This window comes from Dysidea avara, chromosome 8, assembly GCF_963678975.1.
Source record: "Dysidea avara chromosome 8, odDysAvar1.4, whole genome shotgun sequence".
Classification (NCBI taxonomy): domain Eukaryota; kingdom Metazoa; phylum Porifera; class Demospongiae; order Dictyoceratida; family Dysideidae; genus Dysidea; species Dysidea avara.
This window is the reverse complement of record NC_089279.1, coordinates 247278-265847: the sequence shown is the minus strand read 5'-3', so window position 1 is coordinate 265847 and position 18570 is coordinate 247278. Positions and strand designations below refer to the sequence as shown.

Genomic DNA, 18570 nt, shown 5'->3' with positions numbered 1-18570 from the left:
AACAAGATCCATCATCACTTCATTTGAAATACCTCCATACTTGGATGTTCCAGTGTATAATAGGCTAAACTATAGTTTGGTGGATCTGCCAATCCATGGTAGACATTTTATGCCAAATTCCAACTTTGCAGACCAAAACTTATGTCTATATATGAATGTGAGTGCCTGTAGTTTATTTTCAGCATAGTCACTACTTGCTCTTCTTACTGTCTAGTGCTATTGTTCCAAAACTACTAACCACTATAAGCTGAAACTATGGTGATCCATTCCTTGGACACTAAAGAGAAATACAGAAAGTGTGCAAGTTTCTGCTGAGATGGTCACATTTGTTACAAGAATGTTCAGTTTGTTTGGTGACAAACAAGTTCTGTGAACACACTGTCGCGTTGTTCAACACAACAATGCTAAGTGATTAGTCTAACAACACTTAGAAAATGGTACACATTGAATACTTTGATCATTGGGAGATAATGAGGTCTTAACCCTTAAACCCACACATAATTTTTTGCAACAAAGCACTGAAAACCCATACGTCGATAAATCGGCTTTTACACATGGTCTCAAACAAAACGTGGTAGCTGTTGAACTAATAACTCTATGGCTACGCAATTTGTGCCACTATATTCGTGGTGTAATATGATACCTAGGGATTTACCCTACAACAAATGCATGGGGACAAAACTCGCCAAGAAACAACATGCACGCAATTAAAACACACATGCCAATATATACCTCCAGAAAATGGATCATAACTCTGTCCCAGTTCACTGTATCGAGCTGAAATAAACGCTAGTAGATTCACCAATCATTGGAAAATCACGGCATAAAAAGCTCACGTGAGTCAGACATTCATAAAAATGGCTACCAGACCATGCGTTCACGAGGTAGGGGAAACCAGACGTCGATCTTCAGCTTGTCATAACAAGTGAGTGAATGTTGTTACAATGGTTATTCATCGCTGTCTAAGTAGCCCAATGAATATACTTTCCAGTGATAGGTGGTTTTTGTACTAATCTTATTAGACAAGCTTCATATAATGCCAGTACAGAAGCCATCACACATTCATCCACTGGTAATAATAATTGTGTGCATTTTGAGCTTTATAAAAAAAACGCTGATATATCGGCGTATGCGGATGTAAGGGTTAAAACCTGGAAGAAAAGACCTCAAGCACTGCAAATCTCATTTTCAACCATCAACTATGCTCTCCCAAACATATTACAGGCTAATAGCCTGCAGTCACCCAAGCCAACACGAGTTTGATCACTCTATTCCTTTTATTCGCATATCTAAAGCAATTCGGTATCATCTAATGTTGTAGCTATGTTTGTCCCAATGAACAGAGAAGTAATATCACGGGAAATTCTATTTAGTGCCCATCTGTTTTCTAGTGTTTTTAAGCACGTTTCGCCTTCTTTACCAGAGACCTAGATGGGTATGCTTCTTTGTAGAATAGTTATGTTGCATTATTTGTAATGTGAGTGTGGTCCATACACTAAACCGAGCCTGGTCTTTATACTGCAGTGCACCAGAAATACAACTAGCGACAACTCATTGTCATCGTAATTGCTAAAGCCATCTGTTATGTTAATTCACTTGCTCTTCACACTGCTGTGATGCCATGGCATGTGCAATGGCAGCAACTGAATTGCCAAGATATTAGCATCCATCTTCACATAGATTATGGAGGGGCATGTAAGCATCCCTTTTTCAGAACTTCAATTTCTCTTCAGCTCTTCAATGAAAATATGTTCCGCCCGCACTAATGTTAAGTTTGTGTGACAATTTTAAAACGACATCTCATCCAATTCCACAATAACTCCACCTATATGCCCATATAAAACACTTTCATTTTCTGAGTTGGTTAGAGACCACACCCTCGAATCTTCATGTTTTAAAACTTCGGCTTCACCTTGGTTTTTAACTCCATGAAGATCCTCGTGCTATGTCCCTAACCTACACATTGCAGGCCATGTTTAGTTGAGCTGTCGTAAGGTTTCTAGTAAAATAAGAGAATGATCCGTACTATTCCCAATAGGCAGAGTAGTAACAGTGCTTGAAATAATGGTCGGACATCTGACATTTTCTGACCAAAATTGGTGTTTGTCCGAACATGTTCTATTATGGTCAGACCAACCAAAATTGATATAAAATTTACCCAGACAAATACATATCAGACATGTCAGACTAATATAATAATTTAATGTAAAAGTATTCAATGTCTGAACAAGTTTTACAAATGTCTGATCAAAAATAGTTTAGTTTAAGTGCTATGTCCTAGCATTTTTGTCTGCTTATTTCAAGCACTGGGTAATACTACACTGTACACCTGTGTACTACACACATACACACACACGCATGTACACCAGAGGAGTTACAACATACTCACATGATTTATATAGAGCAGTTAAAAGCAATTGAAACTAGGTGCCAACTGAAAGCTTTTATCAGCATAAAATTCTTTTGGTAGCACTTAACGTGTCATATCTCACACACATACACATACACACACTCACAGACAAAAACCAATAACATGGAATTGGAAGATCTGCTTTATGTGCCAGCACTTCTCGTTGTACCGGAAGTAATTAACCTGAAATGAACTGACGGTTGCATCATGTCGTTAGTTACATCGCTATCTTGGTAGTTATGCTCTATTATCACAGGACAGGATTTGGCAACTGTTCCATGAGCTGTAAGTTCGTCTGTATAAAACAAAGAAACGTAATTGCCACACTAAGCCACTCTCTAATCACTTAGCTTCGCCATAATTTCAGTGGAGGATGCCTAGAAATACCTGAAACAGGTACACAAACTATGTGACCTCTCCCTTGGTTAGCACTAACAAGTTGATGTTGTGCCACTTCTAAAAACCAGTCGCCATGCAGCTAGCTAACTCATCTGGAATTAACTATATGCTACTATGAATTAACCAACTATGAATTACTATTTTACAATAGGGTAGTTTTGGGTTGTACAATAATATTAGCTAATTCTCGTATTTCGTAATTCATGAAATTTCTGTAATTCGTTCAATTACGTTGCTATGCACTGCTAAGGAAGCGCTTTTAAACAAACCACTTTTACCAACTGAAGATATTACGCACAGAAATATCTTTTATAGTTTGACTATCGTGTTTTTCCCCACAAATTCTCTTGACAAAGCCTCAAAGCTACTCTTCATTCTCGTTCGCATACGTAAGGGATACGCCCCCTTTCAACTCGAAACAATAGGCTATTCCTGGTAGTGTACAAGGCCTGCACCATTGTTTTTCAGTTGTTAAACGCCTGAAAACCTCAAAGGGAAGGTAGTTTACAAAGTCTGAGGAAAGTCACTACACCCTTATTTCAGTCCACCGAAAAGAAACCACCTCAGAGCAAAGTTCACCTGTGCAGAAGTTTAATAGACTTCATTTCGCTTTTACTTCTTACGTAAAAGCTGCTTTTACCATTATTTAACAATTTTGTTCACGTGGGTGCATACGGACAAACATAGATAGGTAGATATGTAGATAGGTACACACACACAGACTTTTACAAAAACAATTTCAGTAAACCAGGCGCGCGCCCACAGCCAGCCGAAGGCCAGCTGTGGGTGCATGTTTGGTTTAAAAACTTCTGGAAAGGCTCAATTACTTTTCACTGTATGTCTTCAAAGATCTGGCAAAGTGCACACAATACGGTTTTGTGGTGTTACTGTTACCCAATTTACAAGTGCTACAAGACAATTTGAGCTGAATTGCATGCTCATATATCATCCTATATGCTTACCTCGGTTCTTCGCGAAGTTAGCATCTAAATAAACAGACTTTTGTAGCCTTTTGCCAACTGAAAAACAAATCTGCAAAACTACGAGGAGTGCTTATTTGGAATGTACACATTATATTGAGTCCATGAACGGAGCTTCCAATCCAGCCTACTTTATTCCACGGACTGGACTGGTGGACTGGACTGGACTCGCGGACTGGACTGGACTCGCGGACTGGACTGGACTCGCGGACTGGACTGGACTCGCGGACTGGACTGGACTCGCGGACTGGACTGGACTCGCGGACTGGACTGGACTCGCGGACTGGACTGGACTCGCGGACTGGACTGGACTCGCAGACTGGACTGGACTCGCGGACTGGACTGGACTCGCGGACTGAGCTGGAAACAGCTTTTAAACAATAATTCAGGAATTATCCATCTCTTGCAACACTGGAGACACCACTGTCGAGCTACAACTGTGCTGCTGCTGGCTCTTCCTTATAAGTCATGACACTAGCGCATGCACTAATTAATTAGAATACACTTACAATACATGTGTACTAGCAGTGATACAGCGTGATAAAGGTTATTCTTGTAGCGTAGATGTTTTCCTTTGTTGCTTTAGCACTAGTGTTAACAGCTGTAGAGATCAGTCAGTAATTACTCTTAGCAGGTAGCTAGGTGGCACCACCAGGCAAGGTGATGGGGCTATGCAAATAATCTGGCTCATCACTACAACCCTAACAGTAGTATTAAGTACTGAAGCGACAAAGGAAAACATGTACGCTACAACAATAGCCTCTGTCACGCTTTATCACTGCGAATACACGTTATCGTAAGTGTATTCTAATTGATTAGTGCATGCACTAGTGTCATGACTTGTAAGGAGGAGCCAGAAGCAGCACAGCTGTAGATCGATAGTGCTGTCTCCAGTGTTGCAAGAGATGGATAATTCCTGGATTATTGTTTAAAAGCTTTTCCTAGCTCAGTCCGCGAGTCCAGTCCAGTCCGCGAGTCCAGTCCACGAGTCCAGTCCAGTCCGTGGAATAAAGTAGGCCCTTCCAATCCCATGCTATTAGTATAGTATCTATTAACACAGAGACAGACAGACACAAGGACAAACACACACACACACACACGGACTAACACAGGCAGACAGACACATGGACAAACACACAGACAGACATACACAAACACACAGACAGACATACACATGGACAAATACACAGGCAGACAAACACATGGAAAGCAGACAGGCATACACAGGTCACACCTTATCCAGGGCAGCAGCAAGGGGTACAGCATTTCTGATTAAGTCAGTTGTCACACCACATAGTAATGGTCCATCAAAGTTCAGCTGAGTTGATGGCTTAACATAAATCTCATCCACTGCCAGAGTCTGTGTAGCAATGATATGACATTGTACCAGGTGGGTTACTATGACATTATTGTGTGTTATAACATTATTGTGTGTTATGACATTATTGTCAACAGTAAAACAACATCACACAGACAATAGCTTGTGAATAGTGTCTGGGGTGTCCAGTTCAGTTTATGTAATAAGGGATACTCTGGGACTTTTTGTCTGGATTATGTGTAGGTGTCCTCAAGTGTCCACATTAACAGGTTCCAGTATAATATGGACACCTTGTGACCAATAGTGTCCTGATCATTGATCATCTAAAAGCATCCAGTGGCTCTCAAATGTGACAATATCCACACATCAAATGACTCTAATGTGTTCAAGTGATCTTAACAACTTATTAACAACCTCACTATGGTGGCCATGTCAACTTTAAAGCTCCTCTCTACACCTCACTTACAAGACCACTTCACAAAGGTCAGCACACCACTATGATTTCACTACACATTCGACCACAAGATACACAATGCTACTGTACTAGTAGTGAGACACCTCGATACATCTACAGCACTCTGACATCTTGATGATCAGGGCACTGTCTATGTCCCATTTATCATACACAAGGTTAGAACTCCCTAACATTGGGATAAGTCCCTAACAATGGGATACCTCCCGGATACTTTCCTAACATTGGGATACCTTCCTAACATTGGGATACCTCCCTAACATTGGGATACCTCCCTAAAATTGGGATACCTTCCTAACATTGGGATACCTCCCTAACATTAGGATACCTTCCTAACATTGGGATACCTCCCTAACATTGGGATACCTCCCTAACATTGGGATACTTTCCTAACAAGGCAGATCCCAACATGAGGGTTCAACAGTATCATTGCCTGCATTGGCTGCACACATCATACACTACACATAACACAGCTGGCATCACATTCCACAAACATGCTACACTACAGCATAATGGTCCCGGCATGACAGGAATGGCTCAGTAACGAGAAGGAATTACAGCCACGCGAGCAGATGTTCTGCTACGGTGGAACATTCGCTTGTGTGGCTTTACAAACCTCCTACCGTGTTTTGTTTCGTGTCCACAATAGCCCAGGCGATGAGAATAATATCAGACTCATCCGATCCCAGTTCATCACCGACTGCTCCACAGGTGTGAAGATTAAACGCGACCAAATAATCGAACCCGCCACTGTTGTCCACCGCCATTGATATCGTGCACGTGCCACCTTAGGGGTGCTTTAGTTAGAATAAGACATTACAATTATACGGCTTCCCCGTACGGGTTAACTGATTTACGGGCCAGTAGTCATGGCTAGCAAGTCGAAACTAAACGAGCTGGTACAGAAGCGAGCTCTCGGGCTGCCTGTGTACATCACTAACTCTCGAGAAGACGGGTTTACTTGTGATCTCACGATTGGTAAACAGAAGTTCAAGTCGGAGCAAGTTCATAGCAAGAAGAAAGCTGCTGAAGATGACGTGGCGGCAGTTGCACTTTGTCACTTTACAGCAGAGAGCAGTGACCAGCCGGCGAGTCAACAAGCTAGCTATACGGCCAGGTCCACAGGGAACAGTGATATAAAGACGAATAAACCAGCTGTTGTTATCCCTACCTTAACTCAACGCGAAATCACTGCGCATCTGAACAAGACCACAAGAGAGGTATCCCCAAGTAATCAAGGTGACAAGCCTTCAGAACAGCTGCAGGATTACTGCTGTAGTCAAGGATGGACTGAACCGATATACAACCTCAAAACTGTAGGTGGTAAGCAGGCTACATGTGGTGTACTGGTACATGGAAAATTGTACTCATACGATGACGCTTATTCCAGTGACGAGGCTGCCAAACAAGAAACAGCTAGGAGAGTACTAGCTAAGTTGACAAGCCCTAAACTAGTTGATAACACCACTACAAATAATTCCTTCCCTGCAACTAAGCAGTCACATCCTGTTACAGCCCAGTTATCAAATGATGTGGAGAAGATGACTATTACTAATCCTCTAGAACAAGAGCCATCCTCTAATGGTACCTCTTCATCTCCAGTAGATGATAAACCAAAAGTCAGTGACAAGAATATGTTACAACATTTATGCCACAAGAAGGGACTCCCCCCTCCCGAGTACACAACAGAGTACCCTCCTGGTACTGTCGGCTACATTAGTGAAGTGATGGTGGATGGGAAGTCATTTCGCTCCTCAGTACAAGGGAGCAAAAAGGTTGCTGAAGCTGCTGCCGCAAGAGAAGCCATAAAATACCTATCATCAGACACTACACTAAAGGCTGCTAGTCCTGCACCACTGAAAATGTCAGGTAATTGTTAGTGTACACTTGGGACCAAGGGGTGTAGATATGTGCTGTGTCTGACATAAAATTTATAAGTCCTAATTATTAAATTTTCACCATTTGCAAGTAGTTTGGGCTTGTCTCCTCTGTTGCTATTTCACAGCCCCCTATACACCTGAGACTAACTGGTCCTTACATGAGGACATAGTTAAGTGATGTAAAATCAAATTGTACCATAATGGGATTTTTAGTGAGCATGACAAGATTTTATTCTGTACAAAGGAAAAGTCTGTACATTTAGTCTGATTAAGTTAAGCACAGAATACAGTTTTGTACTTGCCAACAACTCAAGACTGTTACAATACCAAAAAGTGCATTACTCTGAAGCATATGCATAAGTCTAATCTCCAGTGAGCATCTTGTAATTAACTGTATAAGGAGGAGACAATGACAGAATGTTTCATACAATTTCTTACCATATATTTCAGGTTTCTTGCAAAAATGTAGAACAGAAACGTGATGACCTGTGATGTAAATATATTGAACTAGCAAGACTTGTTTGTACCAGTCAATAGCAAAACCTGATGCTGAAAAGTGCTGTAGGATAATCTTAAAGTAATCCATTAACCTGATCTACTCATTTTAAATACACATGTTTTGCAAGCGATCTGAAAATAGCTAAGCTCTACCGGGAGTTGTTAATGGTGTTACACGCAACAGTAAACTAATTAGCTGCATGGGTGACATAACTTAGTGTTTGCTTCAATGTTGAATTTCACATTCAATTGTCCAGCTTATCTGTCAAATGGTTGATATTGGTTGTTGCCCACCTGACAACATGACCATGACCTCATCAAAGGTACAAGCACCTATGATAGTTTTTTTTTTTAGTGCACAAGTAATGTCATGACATAAACACCCATGACACATTATATAAAATTTTCTGTCATGACATCCCTAGTGGGTACTAATGATATCAAAATGGTGGCAGTTTATCAAGTGGTCATGTTGTAGTAGTCATGTTGTTACTGTTACTCACAGATACTCCAATATCATACAAGAACTTGTTACAAGAATACCTACAGAAACAACGACTACCTCTGCCATTGTTCAGGACTGAAGCCAGTGAAGAAGGGTTTGTATCCACGGTAACAGTGAAGTCTATTGATGGACGGAGTGCTAAATACGAGAGTTCACCTCATGCATCAAAGAAAGCTGCTGAACAGAACGCTGCAGCAGTAGCCTGTCAACTACTCAATCTGTTAGAATAGAATTTTATTCATACATTTTATACTGTTTTCAACCATTTGCTGCTTTTTGTAGTAATTTCTCCTATTTTGTACATGTGCAATCACATCACTCTTATCGTAGTATTACTGATAATTGGTTCACTACTGAGTCAGCAACTTTGCTGTGTATCATGTTAATCTCATCATTAGTGAAAGTCTTGTCCATTGATCGATAGAGTATTCTGTAACAATGGCTGACCCTATCATCAGATGATTTGAACTCATCAATCAGTTTAACCTCCTCAACAAGATCACCACAAATTGACCTCACTACCTCATAGAAGTCATTAGGGGTGAAGCCATCTTGTAACCAGAAGGAGATGTCTTTATAACAAGCTGGGTACTTGCTAAATGGTGTAAACATGATGTCAGTTTGTGGGTCAACTTTGACAGTCTTAAACTGATCAAGGAATCTTGGGTCTTCAGACCACAATAATCTGATGTCCGGGATTTGGAATAGCAACATGGCTAAACGGTCCAACCCCAGACCAAATGCCCAGCCAACTTTATAGCCGACCCCACTGGATTGGAGTATGTCTTGTCTTAGGATTCCTGATCCCAATACCTCAAGCCACTCCCCTCTGAACTTGATCTCCAGTTCATATGATGGGTGAGTGAAGGGGAAATAGCAGGGTAGCCAGCGAGTCTCAATATTATCTCCAAACAAATATTGGACTAGTTTTGTGAGGCAGTTCTTTAGTGTCATTTCCATTATTTTTGCTGCATCCATCGTATGTTCAGCTTGATGATCAGGTGTCTCTTTCATGTCCAATGGTGCATTAAACAGTTTGAGGTCATCATCTCTGGCTCCAGCAAACAGCTCCTCTTCAGTGAACAACCTAACACCTTCCATCTGGTGAAATACTGGATAATGACTGGAGTCAATCTCATCCCTACGATATACGTCACCTGTTAGCAAGTAACGGTCAAATCCCATCCTCATGAACTCCCTCTCATGTGCTGACGTGTGGGACCGCAACATGTATGTTGAGTTAAGGTAGTAATTATCAATCTTGGACCTTGCTGGGTGACCAGGAGGGATTAGTAAACTTTCAAAGTTCTGCTCCACAGTCACTACCGGGCTAACATCCTCTATTGAAGCAAAGAGAGAATTTCCAGTCCTAGTAGTGTAGGTCTTATGAAAGTGATGTACAATCCTGTCCTTGATGATGCTCACTGGATGAAGAGACTGCAGGTGTAGCTTCCTTGAAACACGTGACAAGATGGTAGAAGAGACACTGGTCATTTCATCAGTCTCATAACTCTGACCCAACACTTCTAATGTTTTCGGTTGTGAATGCATATAGCGGAGTCCACAATGATGGCTCCTCCAGTTCCTTAATATCATCGACCTCCACATAGCTCTTAACCCTTGCAGCTTTTCAACACTGACTGCTCCAAAACTTAGAATAATTTCACGTGATTTATCTAAAATGGGCGTACACTTAGTGACGTAACTCACTCCGCCATATTTATTGACAAGAGGGAAGGACCACACGAGGGACCACAGGAGGACCACGAGGAACAGCGAATTGGTGGAGAATTACACCTGTTTGCTCCTGATATTACAGGAATATCTAAGTGTGTTCGGAAAATTATTAATTTCATTGATTTACCTGTCAAGCCATATCCCGACATACCCGCTACACCCGACACGTTCACAAGATGGCTAGTGAAGGAGAACACATTGTGAAACTGAAAGGGTTTTCTTTAGACGTGACGAAAAAAGATATAAAGGATTTCTACATAGAACTGGACATCAAGGAGAAAGATATCAACTTGTTACGGTACCCAGACGGTCGTTCTACGGGGTACGCTTTTCTACGACTGAAGAATTCCAACGAGATAGACCTGGCATTACTGCAGGATAATAGGTACATGGGTAGCCAGTATGTGTCAGTGACCAAGTCCAGTCTGGAGGAGATGACCATGATACAATCCTTAGTGGACCAGAAGAAGCCGATATATGTGCTGAGGTCAGCTGAAGCTGCTGCTGCAAGGTCTGTACGAGATCGGTCACCACTAAACTATGACAGTGGTTCACCGCCAATGTTAAATATTGACGAAGGATCAAATGTTGTATTTGTAATGGGAATACCATCAAGGAAAGGATATAAGGAGGTACGCAGATTCTTCAGTGGATGTAGGATACAGCCTGGAGGAGTGTACTTGTGTTGTGGAGACAGTGATAGACACAATGGAACAGCATATGTGGAGTTTGTGGATCAGGCCGAGTGTGCGAAGGCTAAAGACAGAGATGGGTGTTTGATGGGAGACAACTGTGTGGTGGTGAGTGGATGTAGCAAGGAAGAAATGTTGGACTACCTGAAGAAGTTCCCAAACAATGACACAAAGAACAACTGGACAGAATCGTACACACCTACTAGCAGTAGTAACGATAGGAAAGTGTACCACAGTAGGAGTGAACGAAGGGTGCACAGGAATGAAGATGGCGGCCGAGCTGAAGAGGAGGATCACAGATTAGGAGGATACAACGAAGATGTAGGATGGTTAGTAGATGAGTTACCACATAGAGAGAACAAGGATATATATGTTCATCATGACTTGGAGGATGACAGTGGTGGAAGACACAAGAGACATCACAGCAGGGGACACAGAAGTCACAGCAGTTCTGGAGGATACCACAGCAGCAATGGATCAGATAGGAAGGTTCATCGTAGCAGTCATCATAATGAAGATGACGATGACGGATTACATCAGGGAGAACAGTTCTACACAAGAAGACATTATCGTGGAGACCACCATCGTTCATCACGTCATCGTGACGAAAGCTACATCGAAGGATCATCATACCTGGATAACTCTTCTGGGGACTGGAACAAGTTGGATACAAGCCTGAATAGTGGCACGGGGGAGCCAGAGATAGACCCCTTGTTAGCACTAGAGCTACTGAAGACAGCAGCACAAGTCAGCGACACTCAACGAGGAATGACATCTTCATCACTTTATACCAGCAGCAGTCACAGCAGAAGAGGATACGACGATCAACCACTTTCAATCAGCAGCCATTATTCGTCGTCATCATCTTCCAAAGGAATTGTGCTAATGGAGGGATTGCCTTATGAGGCTACTATTGGTGACATTTTGGACTTCTTTCGTAACTACAACCTGACATACGAGAGTGTTCGTATACAATGTCGTGATGATGGTAGCCCTAGTGGGAAGGCATTTGTCACTTTCTTAGATGCTGACACAGCGAAACTAGCAGCACGGCAGCTCAACAAAGGATACATAGGAGGAAGATATGTGGAATTGAAGTTGGTATAAAGTATTGAAGGAACCAGTGTTGTGTTTAGTGATTAGTTACTACATGTACGATATTATCAACAACATAATTGTGTTATAAGGGAACTATTGTAATAGGGTAAGCTAGTACAATTCTGATCTGTGCATAGAGCCTGACAGTGAAGGATCTGATGTAGTTCTGTGGAGCAGTGACCCATCTGGAGCAGTTGTACTAGATCTCCTCTTCTGAGGGTGTAGCCCCTGCCGGAATGCCTACAAGGTTAGTAAAGTTTGTTCCTTTAGCTATACAAAGAGGAAGACTTACTTCAGTTTCTTCTTGTTCACTAATACCGTGAAGGTTCTGGTATGCTATGGTGTAGAGCTCAAGTGCTTTAGCATGAAATGTCATTTGTGAGTGCATGTATTCACCGAGGATGGTCTGTGAAGGATGGAAGTGACAAGAGTACACAGGGTAATGGTGTACCTTCATGTCTTGGACCTTCTTGAGCTCAAATTTCTCCATGTAATCTTCAAAAGCAGTTGTTGTTCGTAGACACTCAATTTTGGCCTTTTGGAGGGAAGACTCAAACTGGGAATGGAGCCAAGGATGACATACACTAAACTATCTACATCCAGTGTACCTGAGACTGTACAATAGTTAAGGAGAAATATTTCATAATGTTACAAGGGATAAGTGAGGGCTATTGACACCTGAGATGATCAAAGAACTTTATGTACTACTAAAGGTATGGGTTGTGACAAGTCGATGAGATTTTGAATATGGGGGAATACACATACAGATAAGTCTATTAGCTACTGCTCCCAATAAGGATACAATCTTTTGTCTGTTGGATGGATCACGGACACGTGCCCTATCCACTGTTCTCTGTTTGTTCAATTCCTTCTCTCTAGCACCATGACTGATCTGTAGTTCCTCCTGTAACAACATGATTGGAGTGTTCATGCATTGTATGACATGACTACACAATTAAGCATGGTGCCCAGTGTTGGCTTATTAGTTAAGAAGGCTCTACAATTTACTGTCAATGTTGCACATCTCTAAGATCACCAGAAGAATGCTTACATGTAACCTACATACTGATATCTGTTTGAACTGTTAATGTTTAATATTGACCCCAGGCCAGTTACCACTACCTACCCAATAATGTTGGTACTACACACCTTGGCCTTCCTGCACACTGTGTCATAATCGTTCAGTGGTCGTAACACTTTAGCCTCCATTCTGTCAATCTTCAATAGTTGATGTAACACACCATTACTTGGAGAGGATGTTTACCTTAGCTTGTCTGAAGTCTTCAAGTGCAGCAAAACACTCACCAATAGCTTTGAGTTTTTGTCCGACTGGTGAGTGTTCCTCGTCTGCAAACTCGTTTATTCCCTTAGCCAACACGTCTCCTTTATCACGTAGCCTTGCTGTCTTCCTTATCATGCCGCTGATGTTTGTGTGCAGCGCTGCGAAGTGCTTCTCAACGCTATTTATTTTGTCCGTTAAATATTTTTCCTCCGCTGCAAGGCTATACAGGGAGACATAATCACTAATGATGCCAATGAGTAATACTCTACCTGATTCTCATGTGCTCTGCAGACTGCTGGTGTACTGGTGACTGGCGCGCCATTTGTTGTAGCAACCACTAAACTCTAACGTGCATTAATTGGATGTTTGATTGTATTCTGTATAACGCGCATCCTGCTATCAAAATGGAGTTTGTCACAGTGCTGGTTTCAGACGCTGAGGTTCAGAAGACGTTGTGTGATGCGGTAGTTGAAGTAGCCACTAAGTCAATCACAGATCACGACTTCTTCTCTATCGGTCTATCCGGAGGAAGCTTGGCAAAAGTTTTATCACATGGGCTCAAGGACAGGAAAGACATTGAATGGCCTAAATGGCACGTATTTTACTGTGACGAGCGTCACGTGCCCTTTGATAGTGATGACAGTACGTATGCCGTTTACAAGAGGGAGCTATTTGATCACGTGCCTGTTGACCCCAGCCACCTATACCTGATCGACCCTTCTGTGTCAGTAGAAGATGCTGCTGAGGACTACACTGCTAAAATCCGTAAACTATACCCAAATGACCTTCCATCATTTGACCTCCTATTACTTGGGATGGGACCTGACGGACACACTTGCAGCTTATTCCCTGGACATCCTGGACTAAAGGAGGATAGCAAGCTGATTATTCCTATCACTGACTCCCCCAAACCTCCTCCCAGCCGTATCACTATGACCTTCCCTGTACTGAACAATGCTTCAAATGTGTTCGTCATCTCTACTGGGGCTAGCAAGGCAGATGCAGTTAAGGGGTGTCTGAAGCCAGATGATGGAAAAGAGCCACTGCCAGCTGGACTGGTGAAGCCAACCAATGGAAAGTTACTGTGGATACTGGATGAGGGAGCTGCTAGCTTGATCAAGTCAAATTTATAAACTGAACAATTATTTCTGAAATTCTGTTGTACCACACAAATGTGTTCATTGTTGATAAGTTCATGATTTATACACTATAATAAGATAATGTATGTCAAGTGTTCCCACCAATTGGGACAATTGGAAACAGTGGAAATGGAAAACATCTTATTTCATAGCTTCATCAAAATGTGAATCCTATAGTGTAAAACCCTCACTTAGAGGTCACCTCTTCACCTTTGCAAAGACCACATGTAATTAGGTTCTAAAGATAGTTAAGGCATACTTAATGGTCATACCACTTCATGGTCACCTTTTATAAGGAACACTTCTTTACAAAGACCACCTCGATAATTATATTGATAAGCTCCAAACATGTATTTATGACTCACAGAAAGAGATCAATGTCATCTCCCTTACTTTGGTCCACACTTCATCTGGATATATCTGTTTTGCTTAGTTATGATGTGTCATACAAAAAAAATTATAATAGTCCATGTAAGTGAAAGTAATGTCTCATAAGGAGATGATGACCTTTAAGAGCCTAGCATTGACCTTTAAGAGCCTAGCATTGACCTTTAAGAGCCTAGCATTGACCTTTAAGAACCTAGCATTCTAACCTAGCTGTCATGAAATAGATGTTTGGAACTTAGTTATTATAACAATGTGAAGAGGTGGTCTTTGTAAAAGGTCATGATATAATTGTAATGTGGTCTTAAAGAGGTGGCCACCAAAAAAGGTTTCAGTCTGGGTACATTTATATGACGATTTAATCATTTCCGTTATACAAAAAGAATCCATGCAAATGAAGTGTAGCTAGTACACTGTAACGTACTGTATCAAAGTAAAATGAGGTCTCATAAGGAGATGATGAACTTGCAGCTGACCTATAGGTGTTATGAAGTAGATGGTTGGCTATTATGCCAGTGTGTATTATTACAAAGTGAAGAGGTGGTCTTTGTAATGTGGTCTTTGTATGGAGGTGCATAGTCTTTGTAAGAAAAGGTGGCCACTAAACAAGGGTTTTTAGTCTAGGGTACATTTATATTACGATTTTACTGTTTCTGTTTCCACTTTCTGTTTCCAGTTTCCATTTCCACTGTTTCCAATTACTCAGTATAAGCCTATAAGGTGTTACAAACATGTGTTAATGAGGTCACTGACCTTAACCAGTACTAGCTGGAGGAAAAATGATTCAGCAATGTGAGACTGATCATACTACAGGCCAAGTGTAGAAACATACTATTGGGAGGTAGCTTTTGGCTTGAATAATAGAGGACAGTTTCTCTCATCAGAACAAATTTGTTTGATAAAGGACAACTTGTTAGCTTTATAGCCTTTCCAATTAGCACATGACTTCACATATCATAATTTACCTTGTGAACAAGGTAAACCTGGTAAACAAGGTAAACCTGGTCAACATGAGGATAACATTGTAAAGTAGCTATAAGTTTTCAGTAGATTCAATCGATAGATTAATGAGTCACTACTGGTCCATTTTACTATCATGAAACTCCATGAAACTCCATGAAACTCCATGGATGAAAGTTGCATTGGTATTTTCATGGGTAGTGTTTAGGTTTCATAATGATCATTGGCATGAATTGTTACTCAGTAGAAACTTGGATATTTGGAAAAGCTATAAGAACCAGACTGGGTCATAACGGTTACTGCATTTTGGTCCCCATTGTACGAGGAGGAAGTTGTTCACTTAAGCTTGTCAACTGGTCCTGTGCAGCCAACATGTTACCTGCTTATCTAATAGTTAGGAAATCATTGTGCATTGCGTTGAAAAGACGACATGCCAGAATTAGGAAGTAATCCTGTAAAAACAAAATTCAAAATTTAGTTAGCAATGCTGGTAAAACAATGTATGCTACAATGGTTCCAATAGATTTAAAACAGAAATCACGTGCAATGTTTTCAACCAATCAAATCGCTTTAAATTTCAGGACAATTAACAGCCATGTGACATCATCCATCCAACTTTGTTGTCACGCAAGATCTATTCGAACCACTGTAGGTTAGAAAATGCCTTATAGTCTCCCTTTCAGCTAAATATGCACTGCAGTATGTTCATGTGAGCACATGAATCACCACATTTTTATGGCTTGCACCAAGTGAAGGGCTACAACATATTTCCTCACATTATAGCTGCATTTGAATAAACACCTATCTCAATTATAAGCCGGGGAGGGAGTTTCCAGAATATAAATGCCAGGTCTAGACTAATGTACACTACCATTAGTGGCTTTCAGGGGTGGCTCTAGGGGGTTTCCAGAAACTGGTTAAGTGATTTGCAAAGGTACAAAACGTTCAGATTGAGATACTCTAATAGAGCAGTCAACCACCCTAATAAAACAGTCGCATTCTGTCTATTAAAATTTAAGCAATAGTTTACATAAGAGTGCCTCAGGATGCATTGGGAGCAATCTTAGGTGTAAGTGTGAGTACAATAGGTTACCAAAAGCACTAAGCACCCAAAAACTCTACTAGGGGCTTCTCTACACTAGTACAAACTTTGTAAAAATGTGCTTGGGTTCATAGTGCCCAAACAGTATGCTCCTTGCCTAGCTTACTCAGAAACTGAAACTTGAAGTGTTTGATCTTCTAAAGCATTATTTAGGACAAAAGAAATTGATTTCTGTAAGGCTGTAGAACTGTGGCAGCAGTGTTGGGCAAATTACTTGTAAAAGTAACTAGTTACATATTACTTGTAACTGAACTATTTAGTTACAGTTACATATTACCCATATAATAAAGTAACTATAATAGTATTACATATTATATTACTTTGTGTCCACAAACTTAAGCTGTCACATTTGAAACTACCACCTTATCATGTGACATGATTGCATCGTTGGACAATGTGTAAATCTTGGTTATAAGTAAGAAGCTAGTGAATAAGCTTCATTCAGTAGGCTTCATTACTTTGTTGTGGCTAAGCGTTACTCAGTGGAGATTAGTAACTTCGTTACTTGTAGTAAAAATATTATGTAATATTAGATTCGTTACAGTAACTATATTACTTTGGTAACGTGTTACATCTGTAAGTAAAGTAACTTGAGTTGTATTACCTGTTTTTATAGCATATTTCATTATATTACTTAGTTACCACAAAAGTAATATTATGTAACGTGTTACTCCCAACACTGTGTCAGCATATTGATATTCATGATTTTTCAATGAATATTATTGGATACATGTTTTTAAGTGATATAAACACTAAGCCAGTACAGGTAGCAGCTAAACATAATATAGATTTGATGTAATTATCCATATAAATATACACATTAAAAATACTGCATTCTGATTGGCTAAAACATAGCAACCCTATTAATTTGCATCCAAATAGAGCCAATTTTTTCAGGCATAATATATTAATTCATTAAATATCTTACTCTATTGTTGCTAGATAATCTATTGTTTAGCTTTAATTTGTTAGTACACTTCCATTTAAAACGGAACATGGTGACACTAAAGGAGTGTTGAGCAGACAATTTCAATCAGATGAGCTCAAGAAGTACAATACAATGACTGCTCATGCAAACAGAGGAAGATCTGGAGAATACTGATACAATAACATTGAGGGAGGTAGCAAAGAGATTTAACTGTAGAGAAAGAATTGTTCCAGTTTGCAAATTAATGTAAATCTCTGGCTGTAGTTTAGCATTATTAGACATGCTACTCTAAGACAGGGCCAGAGCCCAGAGATTTTGAGTGGTCTGGCCATCCATGGACTGCAATGGAGGTCATACTACTTCTTATTGATCTGATGTGATTTTTAGATCATGTGATACTCAACTACATGTACTAAGCTAAGCACATACAGCATGCCCAGTTAGGGGGATCTGGGGAGATGCTCCCTCAGGAAAAATTTGAAAATAGATGCTCTGAAATGGCATCTGGGAGCTATTTTACTTGCAAAGCCTCTTTCTCCTTTTTACTAACATTAAGGATATATACCGGTAATTTCGTACTACAGTGCCAATCAATTCAATTTCATAGCTAATTTTACTTTCAAAGTTTCAGTGAAAGCTTAGTTCTTTGAGATAGTCTACAGAAGTCACTGGGTTTCTAACTACTAATGCATGCATGACATGCTCACATGCGTGATCAATTAGCCCAAAGCAGTGCAATGCATATGGCAAACTGGAACTTTTAGGTGATTTGAGGACAATTAACAT

General features: G+C 40.6%; 5 protein-coding genes and 1 pseudogene across 5 annotated transcripts in view; 3 read left to right on the top strand and 3 right to left on the bottom strand.

Annotated features, from left to right (window-relative positions):
• The window catches only part of LOC136263740 (epithelial splicing regulatory protein 1-like), a 37302-nt gene extending 30922 nt beyond the window's left edge, over nt 1-6380 (bottom strand). Inside the window, exons 1-2 of the mRNA XM_066058373.1 lie at nt 6203-6380; nt 5024-5149 (exon numbers count right to left, since the gene is read on the bottom strand). Coding sequence (XP_065914445.1) covers nt 5024-5149; nt 6203-6346 — 270 coding nt within the window. The 5' untranslated portion in view covers nt 6347-6380. The remainder of the gene's footprint in view (nt 1-5023; nt 5150-6202) is intronic.
• On the top strand, nt 6362-8839 carry LOC136263746 (uncharacterized). The gene is made up of 2 exons (XM_066058382.1): nt 6362-7448; nt 8463-8839. The coding sequence occupies exons 1-2, from the start codon at nt 6449-6451 to the stop codon at nt 8690-8692; spliced, it is 1230 nt and encodes a 409-aa protein (XP_065914454.1). The 5' UTR covers nt 6362-6448; the 3' UTR covers nt 8693-8839.
• On the bottom strand, nt 8695-10161 carry LOC136263745 (phenylalanine--tRNA ligase, mitochondrial pseudogene; annotated as a pseudogene).
• LOC136263743 (RNA-binding protein 12B-B-like) lies at nt 10151-12082 on the top strand. The gene has a single exon (XM_066058380.1). It carries the CDS (start codon nt 10376-10378, stop codon nt 11996-11998), a length of 1623 nt encoding a protein of 540 aa, XP_065914452.1. The 5' UTR covers nt 10151-10375; the 3' UTR covers nt 11999-12082.
• Nucleotides 11975-14514, bottom strand: LOC136263748 (CBY1-interacting BAR domain-containing protein 1-like). The gene is made up of 8 exons (XM_066058384.1): nt 13541-14514; nt 13254-13491; nt 13139-13207; nt 12792-12893; nt 12598-12603; nt 12441-12545; nt 12282-12395; nt 11975-12229 (listed from the first exon to the last, which is right to left on the bottom strand). The coding sequence occupies exons 1-8, from the start codon at nt 13591-13593 to the stop codon at nt 12101-12103; spliced, it is 816 nt and encodes a 271-aa protein (XP_065914456.1). The 5' UTR covers nt 13594-14514; the 3' UTR covers nt 11975-12100.
• LOC136263747 (6-phosphogluconolactonase-like) lies at nt 13611-14531 on the top strand. The gene has a single exon (XM_066058383.1). It carries the CDS (start codon nt 13634-13636, stop codon nt 14402-14404), a length of 771 nt encoding a protein of 256 aa, XP_065914455.1. The 5' UTR covers nt 13611-13633; the 3' UTR covers nt 14405-14531.
• Nucleotides 14532-18570: the final 4039 nt, after the last annotated feature.

Bases quoted from the DNA above. Each gene is read 5' to 3' on its own strand.
- LOC136263746 (XM_066058382.1), top strand. From the start codon at position 6,449: ATGGCTAGCAAGTCGAAACTAAACGAGCTGGTACAGAAGCGAGCTCTC. The intron at 7,449-8,462 runs GTAATTGTTAGT...TGTTACTCACAG, and splicing joins TGCACCACTGAAAATGTCAG to ATACTCCAATATCATACAAG.
- LOC136263743 (XM_066058380.1), top strand. From the start codon at position 10,376: ATGGCTAGTGAAGGAGAACACATTGTGAAACTGAAAGGGTTTTCTTTA.
- LOC136263748 (XM_066058384.1), bottom strand. From the start codon at position 13,593: ATGGCGCGCCAGTCACCAGTACACCAGCAGTCTGCAGAGCACATGAGA. The intron at 12,396-12,440 runs GTACACCATTAC...CATCCTTCACAG, and splicing joins AGAAGGTCCAAGACATGAAG to ACCATCCTCGGTGAATACAT. The intron at 12,230-12,281 runs GTAAGTCTTCCT...CTAACCTTGTAG, and splicing joins GTGAACAAGAAGAAACTGAA to GCATTCCGGCAGGGGCTACA.
- LOC136263747 (XM_066058383.1), top strand. From the start codon at position 13,634: ATGTTTGATTGTATTCTGTATAACGCGCATCCTGCTATCAAAATGGAG.